The sequence below is a fragment of the Falco cherrug genome, chromosome 1, assembly GCF_023634085.1.
Source record: "Falco cherrug isolate bFalChe1 chromosome 1, bFalChe1.pri, whole genome shotgun sequence".
NCBI classification, from domain to species: Eukaryota; Metazoa; Chordata; class Aves; order Falconiformes; family Falconidae; genus Falco; species Falco cherrug.
This window is the reverse complement of record NC_073697.1, coordinates 58,524,846-58,545,994: the sequence shown is the minus strand read 5'-3', so window position 1 is coordinate 58,545,994 and position 21,149 is coordinate 58,524,846. Positions and strand designations below refer to the sequence as shown.

At 42.1% G+C, this 21,149-nt stretch overlaps 1 protein-coding gene, 1 long non-coding RNA gene and 1 other non-coding gene across 7 annotated transcripts in view; 1 reads left to right on the top strand and 2 right to left on the bottom strand.

Annotated features, from left to right (window-relative positions):
- Nucleotides 1–405: 405 nt before the first annotated feature.
- On the bottom strand, nt 406–3,185 carry LOC106631716 (uncharacterized). 2 transcript variants are annotated; one of them, XR_003557679.2, is made up of 4 exons: nt 3,091–3,185; nt 2,570–2,794; nt 1,609–1,711; nt 406–1,198 (listed from the first exon to the last, which is right to left on the bottom strand). It is a non-coding gene; the product is annotated as an uncharacterized LOC106631716 (long non-coding RNA). The 2 variants fall into 2 exon arrangements; XR_003557678.2 differs by having other exon boundaries at nt 2,570–3,109.
- LOC114014261 (small nucleolar RNA SNORA26) lies at nt 1,329–1,446 on the bottom strand. The gene has a single exon (XR_003557691.1). It is a non-coding gene; the product is annotated as a small nucleolar RNA SNORA26 (small nucleolar RNA).
- Nucleotides 3,186–3,294: 109 nt separating the features above from the next.
- Nucleotides 3,295–21,149, top strand: part of USP46 (ubiquitin specific peptidase 46) — a 39,682-nt gene continuing 21,827 nt past the window's right edge. The window contains exons 1-3 of one of the 4 annotated variants that reach the window (XM_055723966.1): nt 3,295–3,926; nt 4,382–4,449; nt 8,938–9,018. Coding sequence is in view for 2 of the 4 variants with exons in the window: in XM_027797312.2 (XP_027653113.2) it covers nt 12,508–12,574; nt 13,252–13,265 (81 nt within the window). In the remaining 2 variants the exon portion in view is untranslated. Of the gene's footprint in view, nt 3,927–4,381; nt 4,450–8,937; nt 9,019–11,076; nt 11,474–12,481; nt 12,588–13,251; nt 13,266–21,149 lie in introns of those variants that run through there. The other 3 variants (XM_027797312.2, XM_055723885.1, XM_027797311.2) reach the window with 3 other exon arrangements.

The following is a 21,149-nucleotide window of genomic DNA, read 5'->3' as shown; positions in this document are numbered from 1 at the left end:
ACTGGTTGTTCTTTACAGGGAGTATTGCAACCTTTTGCACTTTCTTTTATTTGAAATGGGCAGGTAATGGGATTCTTTGTTCTTTAAAGTTTGAGACCTTTTCACTAGCTGGAGAACATGCAAATAGCACATACAGCCTAATGAAATGACTTGGAAGTTGACCAGTTGATCTCAAAGTGCTTTTGCATTCTAAAATACTTCAGAAAACGAGGATCAGGTAGTCAGAATAAAAGATGAAGATTACAGATGCATTGAAAATGGCCCACTTAAATTAAAAATTAAGTTTATCAAGTGTGCACATCTAAAGATAATGTTTCTGCATGACAACACAAGTATTCACATCCATAAAACAAACCCAAGCCTTCATACAGGAAGTACCTGAACAAGAAACCTTTGAACACGGACTTCTGGTAGCATTTTCATTTTATTTCAATTAATACATATAGACATAAGTTACAGCAGTTTGAGGAAACTTGTTTCAGCAAATGGCACGGTTCCTGTTTAAACATGATCATTGAAGATGTGCAGTTTTAGCCATTGCTGGTCTCAATTCCACTTTCAAAACAACATATTACAGGTTGTAGTCATCTAGTATGAATTCAGAAATCAGCAACTCATGAAATCCTAAGCTGATGTTTAATATCGGTTCAAATCCCTTGCACATGCTGCTTTCCTCCCTGCAAATTTTCTTTAATTTGCAGTCTGCATCACATATATACAAGTGGTAACTGGTGGCCTGAGGTTGGGTTATATAAACATGCTACATTAAATAACCCTTAAGTCAGAGCCAATTCTCAATATAATTGTCTTCATTTGTGTAGGACAGGATTTTCCTTTCCCATACCACTAGTATGGATTCCATTCCACAGGACAGCCAGATTAGAGGAAATGTTAGAATAAACTGATCCAATAACAATCACAAGCTTTCCTCTGACTTTTTTCTGATTTGGATTGGCTAAATCTGTATGAAGTCCTAACAATTACCACACAGGTTTCCACTAGTCCAAACTATTGCTGGAGTTTTTGTTTTCGGGTAAGGAATAAATTAAATTTAGATATAGAAGGCAATACATCCACTAATATTTTTTTAATCCTTTTTTATGCAACGTACCTGGAGACCAACCAATTACAAGGAACTCTTTTCATTCAAGACATTTATCATGTAGGTTCACATAAAGCACCAACAGACTTGAGAAACCTGAAAAAGATTTACACAAAATTGATACCAAGACTCAGATAACATGACAATCTGATAACAGTTCAAACCCTACCTACAAGCTAGTAATAAAGTTGATGAAGCAGCTTCACAAAGTTCATTAGTTTAATGAATGTGTTCCTCTCAGCATGATCCAAAGAAGAGTTTCAACCTCACCTCTGGGTTTGAGAGAGATCTTTTATACCCCTCTGGGTTGGCCACTTAAGACACTGCCAGACTTAAGAGGGCAAAGCATATAAGGGGAGTAGATTAAACCACCTTTTTTTCTTATTGAAGATTATTATCTGAACTTATTTACTCAAGAGTTACCACAGTTTGCTTGAAATTTACAACTTATGAAAAATCAAGTTTTAAAACTATTTGCAATTGTCATTAGACTAGAGCACACTTACCTTCTAGCAGAAGGTATTATTCATTCCTAAGAAGTTTTGAGCATTGCTTCTAATTTAGGTGTCATCATCCATGTCTAAAATATTTCAAAGTTGCTTAGTACCTCTATACAGCACAAAAAAGATGAAATTAAATTACATATTGTAATTTATATTGTCTTATTACAGACGTTCTGAAAGCCACATTCTACAGAGTTGCTATTAGGTTGAATTAGATTTTCTTAGAAGTCATGTTCTACAGTTGCAGAAGTCGTTTTCATGAAGTTTGTTATCAAATCAAGACCTAAAGGAAAAGGTAGGCAATGGTTTAATCTGTTGAAAAGATTGTTTTAATTAGCCCATTTAAACTACATAGAAGTTCTTTTAAAATACACTACTGATCAGAAACAATGGAAAGTTTATTAAGCCTAAATTGTTTAAAAAGTTGACGCTACCCTGAAGCTGTACAATTCCAGACTTAAACTGACCTTTACCAGCCTATTCATTGCTACCTTGTGCCTAGTTACACATACCTTGTAACAAATTATACACAGACCTCAACGAAGACAGACATCAAAAGTCACTGTTACAGACATACTAGACCACCAGGCCAAACGCCTACATAATCAGTGACGACTTTTTGTTTGAAAAGTTAAATCCGTTTGAACTTAAGTGCCTACAGCATTCAGCACCCTAAACACTGCAAGTTATGACTGTAATTTTCTTGATGTAGACTAAAAAAAAGAAACCACTGCACTGAATCCGACTTAAGGTCTGTACAGCTCAACACCTACCATTTAGAAAAGGAAAGGGAAACAAACGTACACAAACCCTTCTTTGTCTCACAGTGATACAGACCAGTATCCTCACACATATGTTTGTCTTTAGGTGGTACAAAGTCTCAGGTTCAAAGCCCTCCGTTTCTGAAGCCCAAAGCCTTATCAGAAGAGGTGAGATACGTGACGAGGTCGGTGTGCTCCCTTACCTATAGGCGCTCAAAGGCACGAGTCCAGGTCCCCAGCGCTTCCCACTGGGAAGGCCTGCCCTGTGCATTGCCTCCTGCCCGGGCTGGGAGCAGCCGAGCGCGGCAGGCCAGCGGGCAAAGCCTTCGGGGTCATCTGAAGGCCTTGCCAGGACCGTGGGGCGCTTTCTGCCGCCTTCCTCCCCGCCGGGCGGCCGCCCTGGGGGTGCGTGCGGCCTCCGCCGCTCCCTGCGGCAGAGAGAAATCTGAAGAGAGGGGCAACGAGGGGGGCCGGGGAGGGGGGAGGGACAGGGACGCTTGTGCCTCACGACAGGATGCAGGGCGGAGGCGAACGGCTCCGCACTGGGTTTCTGTGAGGGAAAGGCGCTCTATCCCCCTGTGTTGACTCCCCAGAGCACCGCCAGGCTCTGGAAGGGCAAGATGTGAAGGGAAGACGCGAGAAGGTCCAATCCCACCACCCCAAGCCTCCCACCCTCCGTCAGGAGCCCGGGGCTCCTTCTGGGGAGCAGCTGCAACAGGCTTACCGCAGCGAAGAGCGGCAAGGAGAGAGAGAACGCAGCGCCTCCCGCGGCCTTAAATACCGCCCCGCCGCTCCCGCGAGACCCCGCGCGGCGCCCGCGCGGCCGGAGGAGCCAGCGGGAAGGGCGCCGCCGCCTATTGGTCGAGCTGGCGCACGTGACCCCGCGCGGGGGGAGCGGCCCGCGCGCCGGGTCTCCCCGCAGCCGCTGAGGGAGGGGCGCAGTGCTGCGCTTCCCCCCGCGGCCCGACGGCGGGGGCTGCCCCCGGGAAGGGGCGGCCGGTGCCAACGGAGCGCACCGGTCAGGGGTGAGGGGGCGGCCTTCTGCCTCCGTGAGAAGCGCCCCGGTTGCTCAGTCGTGCTCCCTGCGGCAGTCAGTCAGGGGCGGACCTGCCGCCTGGGTCGTGACGCGGCCTTTCGTGCTGGTCGGGACGTAACTGCCGATCTGTGCCCGGGCCGAGCGCTGGGGGCCCGGAGGCCTTCAGTCTCCAAAGGCTAAAAGGCAGAGAAACAAAAGCGTCTGCGGTGTGAAGTAGCAGCCGCGTTAGCGGCTTTGAGGAACTAAGTACCGTTGATCTCTGTCTAAACTCCCATCTAAGCCCTGCTTTAGGAGGCTTAGGATCTGCCTGCGAGGGCAGTGCAGCAGGCCCCAACCCGCGCTAATGCCCTCGCTGCCGTTACAGCAAGTGCCGCTGGCTCCAGAGCGCGCCTGTGCCGCCATTCCCGGGGCAGCATGGTGGGACCAGGCCTGTCCTGTCAGTGCACAGCGTGGATGCAAAACATGGCTGTTCCACCTCAGCTGAGATGTGTTGCTGGCTGGGGACGCTACTAAGACGTTTTAGGGTGAGTACAAGCAGATTAGCGTAAACTGGGAATTGGTAATTTGTAGCACAGACACTTTGAATGTTGCCCAGCAAAGCTAGTAGGGTAGGAACCGCAACATCTTGGTTCCTGTGGAGTTCCGAATTCAATGAAAGTCCCTGCTTCACAAAGAGGTGAATATATTTCTGATAATTCTTAGCTTCCTGTCTCAGTGAGAAACGGTGTGTATTGCCTTATAGTGAGTTGCCACAGCACAGCACCTGTAAGTGTGTGGAAAGAAAATTACAGGTTGGCCCACTACCCCTAAGTTTTCTGAACCCTGCATTTAAATTACCCTCAGCAGAACTAAACTGACCTGATTCAGCCAGAAACCAGCAATCACATAGTTGCAATGAAGGGATAGCTCTAGAAAGTGTTTCTTATCACTTCTAGTTACTTCTTCTGACTAATTATTCATACTTAAAACATTGTTGCAGGTGTAACCCCTGTGCCAGTAAATTTATTGTGAGGACATCAGGATTCGGAAGCTGTCTCAGAGCTCTAGGTAAGTCCCTCTCTGGATATGAATTTGTAAGGCATGTAGCTTCAGGTTATTTCAAGTGGGGTTCTCTGCAATGACCATTTTCTACAGCTAGGCAGGTAAGTCAGATCAGTCCTTTCTTGTCATATAGCCAAAAAGATGAAGTAGCATCCAACCTTTACATTTTTACCACCTGTGTCAGTGGGATGTATGTCAAGCTCAGTATTTTTCTTTTCTAGTACAGAATGTAAGCTGGCACCTCTGTTAGCACAGCAAACCAGTGATCAGTATCCTTCCCAGATGAGCATTTTAATAATTCAGATAAAATCCTACGTGCACAAGCTTTCTTCTGTCTACCCCGTACAAACTTTGCATTGTTTGCCTCCCCTCTGGCTCCATGAAACTTTCTTGTCTGGTAGTGGCACAAACTCAAGAGCAGGAATGCAGAGGCCACCTTCTCTGTCCCTTCCCAGACCTTCCCTATAGAATAAATTTCTGTCCTAGCAATGTTCAAATGGGAATTTGAATCTCTTTACATGCAGGTCAGGGTGTCCTGTTTCACTTGGGCAAGTGCTGCAACCATTGAGTTACTACCTACAAGACTGCAAGTGGATCTGCTGTGTTTCTGTTTTGTTGGAGCAAACGGGCTGCCTCTTTAACTTCTATCTGAACAAACTTCTTAGCTGGGCACTGAGTCTGCCTACAACCCTGGGTATCTTGGGGACTTGTGGGAAAGCCCATGTCACCAGTGGATCTAAGTACAGCTTAATTTTGAGATGGATCCTGGAGAGATCCAGGAGAGATGCAAGTCTGGTCATGAGCAGAACTTACAGGAACTTCAGTTGTCATGGAAGCTTCACCATGAACATGAAAATATTTAAGGGAGGAGGGGGAGAGTATGTATAGTTGGTACAAAAACTACACTTAAGAATCAGATAGTAAACATGCTAGTTTTATTCCACACTGATCACCTAATGGTGAAAAAGAACATTTGCTTCTTTGCAGTGTGAGAAGTTAGCAGGTTCTAGCAGGAAAAGCTGTCAGGCACCTGGTCAACCATGCCAGTAGATGTTGCCAGGTCTGTTTATGTTAGGACACTTCCACTTTAGGTGGTCGTGGAGAAGAATATCTGAAGGTCTGCATTTTGAAGTTAGCTAATTGGCAGTGGGGTGCCTTGGTTATTTTGTGGATTTATTGTTGAGCTTTTTAAGGAGTTTGCAGTGATCTGAACTCAATTATTCAGATCTTGAAGAGTGGTGCTCTAATCAGCCAAGTCTTTCTTTGTGGAATGCATGAATTTAATCTCAAAGTCACTGGCCTGATACCTCTCAGCTGAAAGACTTTGGAAAAACATTTGTTCAAAAACATCATGTTAGTTTCACCAAAATGCACAACTGTCACTAATGTTTCATTTCAATGTCACTGTCTTTTTCCACAGTAATATGAAGGAAAACCAAGCAAGAAAAATCCATTGCGACCATCAATCTTTGCAGATGGATGACAGTATCCATCTGCATTAAATAACTGGCAGATTTTGGACCTTACAATGCAGTAGCTTTTTTTCTGCCCTTGATTAAAACTTTGAGATGGTAATGTAATAAAAACATAATCTGATTAATTTATGCCACAATTTACATAAAATGAAAAGGCTGTTCTAAATTCATGCTGAAAATAAACTAAATGCCACTTACAGCCTGTCTGCTGTCACAATATCCTTTGTGTTTTGTCCTCAGAATGTATGTTAGTTAAAATTAGTCTGTAGAATAGAACAAAAATAATAAATAAAACCATTGGAGGAGAGAAGGGCAAGCCAGAATTGTTATTTCCTTTCCAGAGGCAGAAATAGCAATACATTTCTGTTAGAAACATATGTTTTCTGTTATTTTTGCTCAGTGAGTGTCTTTGTGTTTGAGAAATCACTTCCACAGCTAAAAAATTTGGTTATCTCTTTCTAGCCAATATGTATGATTAGAACTTAAACGGGATCTTTCCAACTTAAAGCACATTTTTATATAGCTAAGAAAAATGCTAGTGAACTTCCTTGCTGAATAAAATACCTGATAAAGAGGCCATTCTTCAAGATTCTACCTTACAGAAATGTGGGCGTGTTTTCAGTTGAGTAGTGAGTGTCAGGAAAGATTAGTATTATGTAAACTGATGAAGCAATATGCAGAAGTTCTCTCATTGTCATTGTTCAAAGCTCCTAACAGAATATTTTTGAAACACAATTAAGCAGCAGGGAAAAAGCAAGAGTAAGATATTATGAGATAATCACTCCTCTAGGCCATTATTGAGCATTGAACTGATCGTAAAGGCCTAAACAGCCTCTTCATAGAATAGGCTGTTTAATGGTTAAGGCTGTAGAACTATTAGCCCCTTTTATCTACTCAGTCAGCTTTTGGTGTATTTGACATCAATGCATTTGCATCTGTCTTATTCTGCGGCCTTGGGCTTTCAAATCTGATGGCTGGCCAAAAAAAACAACAAGTCAGCTGCTGTAAGTGATTTTGGTTTTTCCTGTGAAATAGCAATTCCTGAGAAAAAGGAAAAGATGGTATTCCCTCTCTGTCAACTAGTATAATGTATAATTAGCAAAGATAAGGGAGATTCAGAGATCAATTTAGTGCAAAGTTTTATTTTCTTTGTTTCATATTTGGTAGGTGTCAGTATGACTTGTTAGGATTCTAAAGATAAAGTTTTACCATATTTTAAATCAAAAGAAATAATTTCTCAGGTTATTTTAAAATGTTGGGTAGGGGTTGCTTTGAAGCTGACAATCTTAAAGAAGAATAGTGATTCCAAAGTGTGTGTGCATGTGTGGTTTGGGGGTGGTGGTGGTGGTGGGCAGGCTTTAGACTAAGAGGCCTCCAAGAGAATCCCCACATTTTGTGTGGATTGCCATGAATTTTACATGGACTACAACTCACTCTAACCATTAGAATTTCAGGTGCAAATAGAGGTTTCCGTGGACCTGCTATGAGGCATGCCCTACAACCTCAGCCCAAGGACTGCAAGTTGGCATTTGGCATTGTACTAAAGCTCCTAATCTGTTCTGCAGTGGGGGCCAAGCTTCATGGAAAATTCTTCGTCCTCATGCTTGTGTCTACATATTTGCCATTCTGTTAAATTTTATTAATTTTTAATTAATTTTTAAATTAAATAAACTAAATTTTATTAAATTAAATAAATTTATTAAATACTGATACTTTTTGTAAAACATAATTTAATGTGAGATACAAAATATCAAAAAAGTCTGTAAAATTCTATATATACATTGTCAGCACTGAAAATATTTCAGGTACCTGAATTCTCTTTTAATTCTTATTATATATTCTCCTACCTTCCAGAAAACCTGAGTATTGTTTTAACTGCCTTTTTCGCTAAAATGCCCTTTTAATTGCCTGGAAATATATCCTAAGTTTGATTCAGTTCCAAGCACTTGTTCAGCAAAGCTGATGGATGATGACCCGTTTCTGGACCAGAGTTTATGACAAGAGAAACATAACCCTCCATGGAGTTTTCCATGACTTCTGGAGTGAAAATGCAATATCCTCTTTGTAGCATGGAGTGAGCAGATATTCCAGTCCCAGCTTTGCTACTAACTTTCCTGTATAACTTTGAACAAGTTGCTAAATTTCTGCTGCCCGTTCTCTTGCTTTGTAAAAGAAGCTAATGTTAACTTGCCACCCAATAATTTAACAAGTCTGAGTGAATGTTTGCAAAGTACTCTTAGAACGTCAAATGGAAAATGTTATGAAAGTCCAAGCCTGTGCTAGCCAAAGAGGATATTTACAATAGGTTCTTATTTTATGTAGTGAAATAAAAATGTTCAAGCGTATAACCAGATGAGACCAAGACCGATCTAAAATTAAATGCAGAAGGCATTTTTTGACCTTTCAACAGAAATTATATAAGCACTCTTAGGTTATAAATAGTCCTTTGTTTTCCTTCTCTTTGTCTAACACTCGGAAGAAACACAGGGTTAGTTGTTTGTTATGAAGAGATAGGGCAATGCTTTAGAGTGGAAACAATTGTTCACTGTTCTTTATTTATACAGTTCCTATAACATTTGTAACTAGCATTTGTTGCTTTTCTTAGCACTTTTTTATCTTCAAAAAGCTACAGAAATAGACTTTCTAGTTCTGAAAATGACCGCACCAGAAGAAAACCAAAACACCAGCCCATTTCAAGTGTGAAAGTTTCTTTCCTCTTTCCTGGTTTGATATGTGACTGACGAGCAAAAAAGCCAATGCTAAACTATTGTTAAACTGGCACATAAACACTTGTATATTATTTCCTATTTTTATGATGAATCCTCAGAAATAAGACATGAAATGTGTCCACCCTTAAATAGAAGTATTTTTATTAACATTAAGGATAATTATATTGAATTCTTCACAGAATGATGTGTGTGTATGTGCATATTTCCAAATATGCTTAGTTTCAAGAGCAGTCATTTTCTTGAACAACCAATAAATGCTTAATTAATAGCAATTTAATTTTGTATTTCAGAGAAAAAAAAAGTTTAACAAACAGAAACCACCTGAAAACTTACCCTGGAGTCAAGTAATTGGCATCAGTGAGAACACGGAAGTATGAAAGCACTTTTTTCTCTTTCTTTCTGAAAATATTTACCTTTTTCTTACTCTTTTTTTTTTTTTCTACTTTGTATGGTTTCTCTGGGGTTGGCACTATGGGAATGATGTCCTTGACATTAAAATATATGTGAGGTAAATGGCTTTATTAGTTACCACATTTTGTTTCATTTGAATTTTTAAGCAGCTTTCAAACCCATTCATTTACTTAATAACTTTTCACTGACAGCAAGGACGATTCTCTACAGTAAAGTGGAATAAATGTGCTGCAGCAAAGAATACACAACTAGGCTTCCGGAAAAAAAGGGATCTGAGTTTAAAAACCAGCTATAGTGCAGTACTGTCATTCTCCACAGGCTACTTAGAAATGCACTGGAGACCAACCAGGCCATGACTGCTTCAGAACTGAGGCTGGGGGTGGCCAGTCCTGAAACAATACTTCACCTTAACTCCCATTTCCCTTGGTTATGTCAAGAAAACCTGTGACATTATGTATAATCCCGTCCTCAGAGTTTAAGCAAATTAAACACTTGGGGTGAAATTCACACATAATGTAAGACCATGAACTTCATAGAACTATACCAAAGATTATTCTTTTCTCAGTGTTACATTATTTGATGGCTCTTTTACATAGTGATTTGTGGATTTATGAAACAGTTTAGTAGCCCCGACAACTTCATAATGTCCAAAAATCTTTCTCCCATCATGTATTTGAAATGTCTGCAATGTTTTAAATATAATTAATCGAAGTTACTGGGGAAAGAAAGTTCTGTTGCTGTGACAACACAGTTTTGAGTTTCTTTGCTAAAACTGTCAACAGAATGCCAACTGATGCTAAATTTGATACCATTTCTATGAAGTGGACAATCATCCACAATGAGCTGCATTGAGACCACTTACCTAACAGTATTCTCAGGGCAGGAATTTATCTTTAGATGCTACTGCTAATGCCAGATTTTTATTAATAATCATGGACCTTTTCTTGAAATAAAAAAAAATAATTACTGACTTCAGAATGGTTCTGGTAAATAAAGCCTGTGGGGCCTGGCTTTATAGACTGAAATTATTATATTCTAGCATCATGAAGTAAAAAGCATAGCCAAGCATGAGTGTGCCATACTTGCAGGTGCTGTCAGAAGCAGAGGTGCCTATAGAAACATTAGTAGTTCTCTCTCTCTCCATTGGAATGATTTCCCTACCATAGCAGAGGAACAATAAACAGGCCTTAAGCTCCTGCTGAAAACAGCAATATCTGCTAAAGAAAAGGGGACTTCTAAGATAAGGCATTGCCCCACCTGAACACCGTTCTTGCTTCTCTCAGAGATTTGCTGTGTGGCCTCAAATCTTGTGCCTGTTATCATGTGTGTAAATGTAGTACACTTATACTGGTCTACCTTGGGGAAAGGCATGGGCCCTGACTGGTGTTTGGAGAGGAACGGAGATGGTTGCATTAGTGGTGTCACATAAATGCCACGCGTTATGAACTTGGGCCCAAAGATGTGTGGTGTGGGCATGGTCCCAAAAGAGTGTTTGTGAAGGTGTTGTCTGCAGGAGTGGCAGCACCAAGCACCTGCTGTGGGCAGCAAATTACACGCCAGCCTACTCTGCTGGGGCTCGCTGTGCCTGGGCTCCTGCGTACCTCAAAACTGGTGGAGCGAGCACGTCCCGGTACAGCGCAGCCGTCACTGGCACACCGCCGTGCCGCCCGCCTGGACTCTGCCCCCCGGCCCTCACCCCGCTGCCGGCCGAGGGGATCTCGCACGCCCCGACAGCCTCGCAGCCCGGGGCCGTCCCGGGCCCGGTGATAAAGGCACCGCCGCTCCCCTCGGAGCGCCCGTCCCGGGCAGCCGGCGGGGCAGCCCCCGCGTCCCCTCCCCGCCGCACATTGGCCGGGCGCGGCCGGGCCCGCCGGCGGGGCCCCGTGCGGTCACCGCCTCTGACCTTCCTTCCCCCGGCGCTGTCACCGCGGATCAGCGGGCGCGGCGCTGCAATGGAGCGGCGAGCAGCGACGGCAGCCGCCGGGAGAGGAGGAGGAGGAGGAGGAGGAGGAGGAAGGGAGAGATTAGCGCGGTGCCGGCTGGCGCAGAGGCGCGGCTGAGCGCTCCAGCGGGAGCCCGGGGCCCTGCGGACCGTGCGAGTCAGCGGCGGAAGGAGCGGAGATGCGGCGGCTCCCGCCGCGCTGCTAGAGCTGCCGGCCACCCGCCCCGGAGGGGGGGAGGGCAGGAAGGTCCGTCCTGCTGGCTGCTCTGCGGGCGCAGAGGGCTCCTGTGCAGTCCCCTCCTCTTGCTTTTATCCCAGCCCCGGCGCAGAAGCCGCCGCCGCCGCCCCCTTTCCCTTCCTGCGCTCTTCCCACCATGAGCGAGGCTGTTTTCACCTTATAAAGATGGCGGTGTGGGATCGCTGCAACCTTTAGACTAATGACTGTCAGAAACATCGCCTCCATCTGTAATATGGTGAGTGCTGGCGGCGGGCGCGGCGGCGGGGGCGGCACAGCAGCCCCTCCGGGGGCAGGCCCTGCTGGGGCCGGCGGAGGGGCGGCCGGGGGGCTCCTCCCAGGGGCGCCAGGCATCCCTGCCCCCGGCGGCGGGGGAGCCGGGCAGGCTGCGCCGGGGCGGGCCTGGATGGAGTTGGCCGCCCGAGAGTGGCGACGTCCCGAGGAGTTTTCCCGGGGCAGCCCGGGAGTGGGCCGGGGGGACACGGAGGTGCTGAGCCGGTGCGGGGCCCGTGGAGCTGGGCTGGCCCCGGCCGGTACGCCTTGCAGACGGAGCCGCAGCCCGCCCTTCCTCCTCCCGCCCTAATAATCCTGCGAAAGGACCCCAAAGTTGGGCTTTGAATCCGCATTAAGTCAGTGACCCCATTTCACCCTCACAAGCAGGCGCCCTGTGGTCTCATGGGGCCAGGAGCTCCCCAGGTTACACAGAAACGGAGGATGTTTAGATGCCTGATAATACGCTTTTGGATCCTGATGGTACCTGTTCTGGGAAGTCTTGGCTTTAGAGCTAACACCAGGGTTTAGCTTCTACTGCATGGCACTCCGGGAGGACTGCTGTTTGTTAAGGACTCGTGAATCACTTAGCTTTCTCTAAAGCAGACTAGGCAATTAGGAAGGAATAAGGAAACTGGTATTTTTGTTTGTTGTGTTCAGATTTTGCCATTTTCCTCCTTAGGAACTGTTGAAAGGACACTTTCTGCGTTGTGCTTGGGTCTAATTTCAAGCCTAACAAACTTGGAGCATCTGATTGGGTTTAGATTTTTGAAACTTCTTAGTGGGAGAAGGGAGAGCTCAAACTTTGTAATTTGTCTGTCAAAGGTTTATTAATACAGTGGGGCAGTAACAAACTTGCCAAAGAAATCGGTGTGGGCTAAGCGCTCCAACGCAAACAGAAGAGAAGCCTATTTCCACACGTTTTGTTGTTTTAGTCTGTATTTTTCCCCCTTATTTCCAGGTTCTTCAAGAGCAGCTACATGCAGTTGCCACCTTCCCTCCATGTGGTGCCCCAGCATGCCTTGTGCTGGTGATGCCACACATACCGTTCATCTGCCCTGGAGACAGAGCCTACCTCTAGGGTAAGGCAGCAGGCACAGCCCCAGAGGCCTGGCTCCTGTGCGGTCAGCAGCCGTGGGCTGGGGGAGGGAGTGTGGATTGCAAGCCTGCTCCCCTTCCACATGCCCACGCTTCCACTTAAGTGGGCTTGCTCTTTTGTTTCCAACCAGATGTCCAGGGCATCCCACGCACAGTTCTGATTTAAGTCCTAGTCCTCCCTTTTGAAACGCCTGCTCTGAAATGCAGAGAGGGAGTGTTGGATCTGGGGTTGAAAGAACTTAATACAAAATCCAGACTTGGGGTAAAATGATGTTGGTGCTCACCATTCTTCACCAACACTAAGCAGCTTTCTAAACTTCTCACTGCTCTTAATGAATTCCAGTCCTGTGGGCCAGGGATACTGCAAAGAAAGGTTTAGGAAACAGTACAGGAGTGAGGAGAAAACCTGGGTGTACTTACCTTCCTTCTGAGGTAGGCTCCGGTTTTTATTGCTGGTGAATGGTGGGTGTGATGCCCTGATGCCCTGCAGACTGCGTAAGAGAGCACCACATGAAGGGGAGCTGGAGACTCTTGGGTGGTTGAAAGACTTTCGCGTTGGCATACAGTACTAGGAACTCCACAATTCATGTACCTGTATATAGTACACTTCTCCCAAAGACTGAATGGATTCACAACAAAACTCATGAGGTTGTGCGAATGGTGTGCTGCTCAGCTGTTGCTGCCAGTATATCCTGCCAAAGTAGCATCCGAGGAATGGAGAGACTGAAGGGAAGAATTAGAGCCTCAGGCAGAAGAGGCATACAAAGGCTCATAGTTCAAGGCCAGTACTGTGACAGAAGGTGAAGTTGGTTTAACAATGGTGATGTTTTAAAGCTATGTATTCCTTGTGGTCTGTGTACTTAGTTTTTAGAGTTGTGTTGTGCTGATCGCATTCAGTCTTTTCTGGATAACCCACAGGGACTAGAAGTTCTTTTAGGAAAAAAAGCTGAGATTTTCAGACATCTACAGGAATTTGAGGCTGTAAGAGAAACATAAATTCTTGGAAGTATTTGCAACACTGCATTATGGCTCCTCCAAAATATGTCTGCTTAGATGAGGTGGTACCGGACTTGAACTCAGTGGTCTGTAGGAGGAGCTATGACAACCCTCCATAAGCATGGGACTTGGGAAGGTTAGAAAACCTTTTACCTGTATAACACCTGAATATTTGCAGGACTAGTTTGATTTAGGGCATCTGTAGAAATCTACGAGACAAAAATGTTGGATTCCAGACCTTGCTCCTGCACTATAACATAGTGCTTGAAGAATTGAACTACTTACAATTTGTGGAATAAGAAAAATATGCATAATTCTTAGGTAATATAATATATTTTGGTATATAATGCTGCATGATAGTATGTTTCTAAGTTTTTAACCTCATTGAACATAGGAATGAAAAAAAATTTGCTGTTCATCTTTTTCCATTCACATTCCACTTGAGAGTGTTCATAGAGATTTTGTTGTTGTTGTTTTTTGTTACATCTTGAAAAAAAATGGATGATGCCTGGTTGATTTTATTGGGGGGTGGGGGCTAGGGGCTGGGGGAGAGAGACAGAGGTGAGGATTGGTCCTGAAATACTTGTCCTTCTCTGAATGCAACATACATTATGTTTTCAATGGTAGTCTTTTCTTGACAAATTTTTTTCTGTTTGTTTGTCCAAATACTTTCATGTCCTGAAGGGGAAAAACAGATGAAATTGAGCTGAATGAATTTAGCTCAGAGGAACCTGGCTACTCAGCATTTTAGGATGTATGTTTGCTATTCAATTGACTGCCTGAGGTCTAGTATCTCAGATTGTCATGTTGGTCTCCTGAACATGGTAGAGTTTCAGTCTTTTCCAGAAAGGATCAAAACAAATGTACTGAAGCAAGGAAGCTAGGGACAGCATTTAACCTGCTTGCAGAAGAGATCTAGTACTATATATATTCACTGGGTAAGCTCTCACATGCTGAGGCAGACACAGTAGGAGCTAACCGTTAAGAAAAAATGTTAGGTGCAAAGTTTCTACTTGGCACATTTATTTCTAGTAAATATTAAAATGCACAACTTTCTAGAATTAAACAAGATTCCTTTATTGTCTTTTACAAGGTTCATCCCCCTAGTTATAGTAACAATAGTCCTAGCTATTATTCACTGATTTGGTTAATGAGACCAAAGAGTTAAAACTTGTTCTGCTGGGGTGGAGGGGATGAAGGCAACAGTGCCTGAAGGAATTGGTGGGACTCTTATGTGGACACAGTGGCCACCCTCACTGAAACGGGAGGTCTAGTCCCCAAGTTCCTCTTACCTGCCTTGCAGACACTGGGAAAGTTCATCCACTCTGCGTGTGAGGTCCACCACAGAAGGATGTATACAATAGGTAATCAGCTTTTATGTAGGACAGGTATAGTAGATGTGAACAAGCATAAGATACGCTCAAGAAACACTGTTTAAGGAATACCAACAGCTGGTACCATGTAATCCTTGCAGACTGTAGCACAAACTAGGGATGTGCTTTTAGCCTCTAGGATGCTGTAATCCTCTTTTTTTATTGTTTCTGGAGATAACCTGATGACTCAAGTACAGAATGCTGCTTCAAAGGCAGATAGGCATACTGGCATTTAAGGATCATTGCTTACTGACATCCTTTGCAATATGTTTCTCTGTTGATGAACTTTTGGTACAGCCTTGAGTTCTGAGTTAAACTCGTGCTGCAGCGGTGGCCCAGGTATATTACTGTTACGTGCAGTGAAGGACATCTAACCATTTCAAAATGTATTGACATACATTTTTACAGAGAAGACTGACAAGCTCCGTGGACCCTATCTCTCCTAAATACCTTTTAGTATTCTGCTGAGAACAGGTATTAATCCCCCTTTTCATAGTTTTGGATTAGTATTTCAAATAATCTGATCTGCACTTCAGAGCACTCCTCTGTCAATTTCATATATAGGACATTCTGAACACAGTTGGATCACTTCTGATGCAAAGTATCATCTGAGATACCTCACAGTTGCTCCTGGTAGTTGCTGTATAGATATCTTTTGGGAAAAAAAAGTTGCAGTTCCTCAGATTAATTTGGTTCTTATTAATTGGGCTTTCATGTTACCCGTTCTTCTTGTAGTGTCTATGAGTTTCATAACAATTGGTGGTTTTATTTGAGAAAGCATTCACAAAATTCACCAGGAATTATGTGAATACCTGTGAATTTCAGCTTTTTAAAAACAAACAAAAGTTTCTAACCATCCTAGAAACTAGTTGTAGGGAAAAGCCTAAAAACCTGGGAGTCTCTGCTTTCAGGAAGCGAGTAAGAATAACTGTTGGATTTTTTGTTTGCTTGCCTGTTTTTAATGTCATGATTTTAGAGACTTATTGCAGGATATGTTTGAATATAGGGCACTGGCAGAATGAGAACTCAAGCTACAAACAGATTTGGAAAATACTTGATATAAACAAATTACAATTGTAATGCTCTAGAAATAGTCAAATTCTGCTTTGTACAATAAGTGTATTGCTGGATTACAGAATTGATCACTATGACTTTCAACTGGATTTATTCATTTGGACAACCTGTGGTGTATATTTCTTTGAGATTTTTAAAACTTCTCATAAACAGAGATTAAGGCAGAATAATACATGAAGATAGTAAAACAGCTATCCAAAGGCATATTTAGATTGATAAAGGAAAACAGATTTTTACATCTGACAAGGTTAGTTCCAGGCAGTTCAAACAATGCATTTTTAGAAGTATAGTCTCAAGAGTGCACAATTTCAGTATGACACATATAGAAAACATAGAAATAAAAATATGAAAAATATAGAGAATGTGAAGTTTACTTACTGTAATACTTTTCTGAAGTAATGAGAAACTTGAGAGTATGGCTGGAAAATGGATACTGGACTGGCAAGCAGGAAGTGTTTATTCCATCAAAAGATTGATTTTTTTTTTTTTTTTTTTTTTTTTGATAGAGGAGGACATGCAAAGTGAGAAACATCCTAATACATCATTTCCTATGTATGACCTGGACTAATGACTGAGATTTGTCTTGTGTAAACACCTTTTTTATGGCTAAAGTAGTGATCATTCACTTACTTGTTTAGAAGATAGGGACAACAGGACAGTTTGTCAATACAACGTGTAATCAATGTGTATTTCTTCTAGATGCATAGAGTCTGGCTTCAAGTTGCTGAATTAAGAGCAAACCAGTGGTTCCTTTATTAAAGTATTTAGCATAACCTCTTAATTACAGCTCAGCAAGTCTGAGTAAGTCTGAATTGTGGAAGAAATGGAATTAAAAGCAGACTCTGGACCCTGATTAACTGTGTGTGGTGGGCAAGTGTCACGCAGGAGGTGAGGTTCTGATGGACTTGAAGAGCCACAGTCTGTGGAATGTAAATCATGGCCAGTCAGAGAAGCAGTCAGCAAAGTCTCTTCTGCTGAAGTTCCTTTAGCCTCATGAAGCTGTCCTTGGCTGCCTGTTTGGTAGATACTTATACACATTTATGCATGTTACGTACTCTTAACACCACTGTACATCAGTACTTCTGCGGAAGGAACGAGCTTACAGCTCCAGTGTCAGGGCTCCATTATAAGCGCATTCTTGGGTATGCTCAGCCTTTGCAGAGAAGACTGCTTTGCTGATGCTTTCAAGCCAGCCATTACTGGATATTGAGTGTTGTGGTTATTTAATTTGATGACCTAATAATGGTTGCATCTAAACTCCTAGGATAATAAAGTCTCCAACTGTCTACTGGAATTCCATTTGATAAACCTGTATTATTTCTGACGTATGCCTGTCAGACTTGAAGATTTCCAGTGATGGTGACTACATCATCTCTCGAGGCAGTCTATCTCAAGGCTTCAATATCCTTATGACTAGAATGTTTCCTAATGCCTAACCTGAACCTACATTACTGTAATTTGAGCTTGGTCCACCCTTGAGATCAAGAACAGGCTAGTTCCTTTCAGTAACAAACTATGTACTTGAAAATATTGTCATGCCCTGCCTTTTCTGTCTTATGCAACACAACCCTGTTCAACCCTTTTTTATAGGTCATTTTCTCTAGTGTTTTGTCATTTTGACTGCCTTCTTTCAGATTCTCTCCAGTTATCTTCATCTTTCTTGAAACCTAGCACCCAAACCTGGATGTCTTACCAGTGACAAGTGAAACAGGAAAGTTACTTTAAGAACTTTGTAGACTGCTGTCTGTAAGAATTTCATTATGTTGTCAACATTTGTTGTTGTATTTTTTTGAAATTGCACAGCATAGCTAATGCTTATTCATCTTATACTACACTATGATACTGTGGTCTCTTGACTTTTTTTTTCCTTTTTTTTTTTTTTTATTTTTAGCAGTACTACCTTAGCTCTTTGCCATTCTGTACATGTACAGGGTACAGGTGATTCTTCTCTTCATGTGCAGAATCTTGCACTTGTCCCAGCTTTTTACAACAATTCTCTAGAAGAAAAACAATACTAAAAATTGACTGTCAAAACCAATTTTGAATTCTAAACATGTCTTGCAACATAACTGCAGCCCTCATAACTCATGTTACATTGAGATTTAATGAAGATATTCTTTCTTCTGTCTCCAGGTTATCAAAGCATACTCCAGCTGGTGCAGCTGTGATGAAGTCTAGAAGGTGCCTTGCCTTTAGAATGTTCTGAGCCACCACGTATGCTGTCTGGGTGGCCCAGACAAAAATGTTATTGAAGAAATTATAGTCTGTAAGCAAACCTCAGTCTCTTTTTCACTTGTGATGTCATCTTGAGGTTATGTCTTCTGAAGAAGGAAGCTGGCCAAAAAAGAAAAGTTTTTGCTACTTGTTCCAGCAAAAGCCTGAGTGCCACTAATCCAAGAACAATTAAGCTGGGAATAGAGACAGACTCATGAAAGAATACTGAGTTGCAGTTTGGTAAAGGTTGTCTAATCATGGAAACTTTAAAGGTCATTTTTTTTTAAAAAATACTTAAGGATGTAGATACTGTACTTGTAATACTTCACTAGAACCTCACTTCCAGTACTTGGTTGCTTTATGCTTTGTGAAAACCAAGTTTTATAAGCTATATAAGACTGAGTGCCTTAAATCTTTATTCAAGATTTAAGGTTCAGGATTTCAGGCCTCTCAATTTTTCTCTACTCACCGCACAGTAAAGAGCTAACTTATTTAAGGTATATGTAATACTGAGATCTGTGATTAGGGATAGTTTAGTACATCCAGCAAAAAACAAGTTAGACATCTCCTTTCAAGGTTTTATCATTTGCATTAATGATCAGAAAACTCTTTGAAAAAAACGCACAAAAAGTTTATCTAGATACATTGTCTTAGAACACCTTTCCTCTAAAAATATGACTACACAGTGGTTTTTTTGTTAGCTAGTATCCTTTTGCTGTTTACTATGATTTCCTGTGTTTTTTGTAGCATTCTCTCTTTTATCTTTTTTCTTGTGGCAACAAAGACCAAATATAGCTTAGCTGGAGGAACAATAAAGTATTTCTTTGCAGAAAGAAAAAAAAAAGCTGATTTGGTGAAGTTCAACCATCTTGTGGGACTCACACTTTAAAAATTACAGAAACATTTCGGATTTGGCATTTAATATCAATGAGTTGGGAGGAAGGCTGCTTCAGTGGTTCCAATTACTTACCATAGGTGCAGTTGTCCCTGAGGATGGTCACAGTCCAACACTGGGGACAGATGATGTGTCTGTTGAAAGCAGTTGCATATATACTGTGTGGTGTGATATTGCTTGCTCTTCTCTTACTCTTGCTTAATTTGTGTTGATTCTAAGTTTGGGGTTTATTTACAGTTGCTTCCTTTCTTTTGAGTTATCCATCACTGCCGTTTGTTGGCCAGGAGGCCTTCCACATCTTTCTTTATCTTCTTTTTCCCTTCCCTCCCATATGCTTTGCTTTCCAAAATCCTGAAACTCAGGCTGCCTGACCCTGAAGCCATTTCTATTTTTATTCTAATTTCTCTTCTACCAGCCCAGACATCACTCTCAGTTTGTCTTAAGTCTTCAGTTTCTCCCTTCAGGAAACAACTTGTTTCTAGCATGTTGCTCTCACTTCCCCTGAATACTACGGAAAAAAAAAAAAAGTAGTTAACAGCTGTATATGATCTGAAGCCCTTTGTCATGGACCAGCCATCTTCTTTCATTGATCTCGTGTTCTTCATATATTTGTTACATTCCTGTTTTCATTGTTCAATTTTTATGTGGTTTTTCTTATATTTTTAAAATTTTCTTGTGAACAAGAGATTTCTTGTTATTTCTTAGTTTGTATATTATTTGTTGATGGTTACTCATGCTGTGTTTGCGTTTATTTGGTGATACCTAGGTAATAAGTTTTCCATAGGTGACTTATGAAATGTCCTAATTTTTTTACTTGACTCATTTACTTTCAAATAAGCACATGCATATTTCTAGAAAGTTAGTGCCATTTTTTATAGCTCTGTCACAGTAGAAAATCTAGTCTGTTTTCTGCTTGCAGTATCTTTCATATTAGCTCTATTACATTTCTCATCCTCCATAGAATAATTTTATTTAGGTTATTTTGCCACATGTGACTTAATGATCTAATCAGATGCCTTTTTCTTTTTTTTCCCCTGCACTGTTACTTTATTTACATGCTAAAGTGCAAAGGAACAGGAGGTTTTTTTACTTAATCTGTTTCACGTGATGCAAAGAACAAATGAAACTCTTAGCAACATTATTAGAAATTTCAGCTGAAAAGAAAACTGGCAGACTTACCCATTGGAAGCCCTAGAGCAAAATAACAAAAGGAAAAAATACAGGTCATATGGCCAGAAAGTTTTTGGAGTGATGCTGTGATAGAAATTTTGGCTTAGCCTGAATTGACCCATGCTTGGCTTTGTCTCCAACTGTATGTCTTTGCTGTTTTATAAGGGCTCAGTACTGATTGTTGAATTAAACGTGAATAATGGTTGTTGAATTAAGTGGTAAAACTTCAGAGAAATCAAGGTTTACCAACACCACAGAATACATAGTAGGAGTTTCCACATTGACCTAGTTCTTGTTTTCATAAGGTCTGGCCACCACAGTTACCTTGTTGCATTTCCATCATTAGTGTATACTTTTAAGAAGGAGCCAGTCTCTTTTATTGTCTGTATACCCTGATATGAATTTATTTAATAGTCCCAGTTCATTGACTTACGTCTGTCCTCTTTTCAGGCTCCGTGGCTGCACTGCCACTCTTGCTGTTTTATTATGAAACTACAGTAGACTCAGCTGCAGTAGGATATTGCTCCCAGCTGAAGCGTGGGACCGCTTATAAAGTCATAGAGAATGGATTGCTTTAAAAATGTTTGAGCAGGTTTTCACTGCAGAAGTGACCAAAATGACTCGCTGGGAGTGGGAGCAAGAACCACCATGCTTAAAACTATGTTAAATAGTCATGGTTGATTTTTGCTGCAGATTAACCTCAATAGGCTAACATGTTTTCTGTAATTGATATGGTTGGTTTAAACTGAGTTCTGAATCATCTTTAACACATCTCTAACAACATATTTTTCTAGTTTAAACTTGGCTGGGGTGTACAGTTTCTG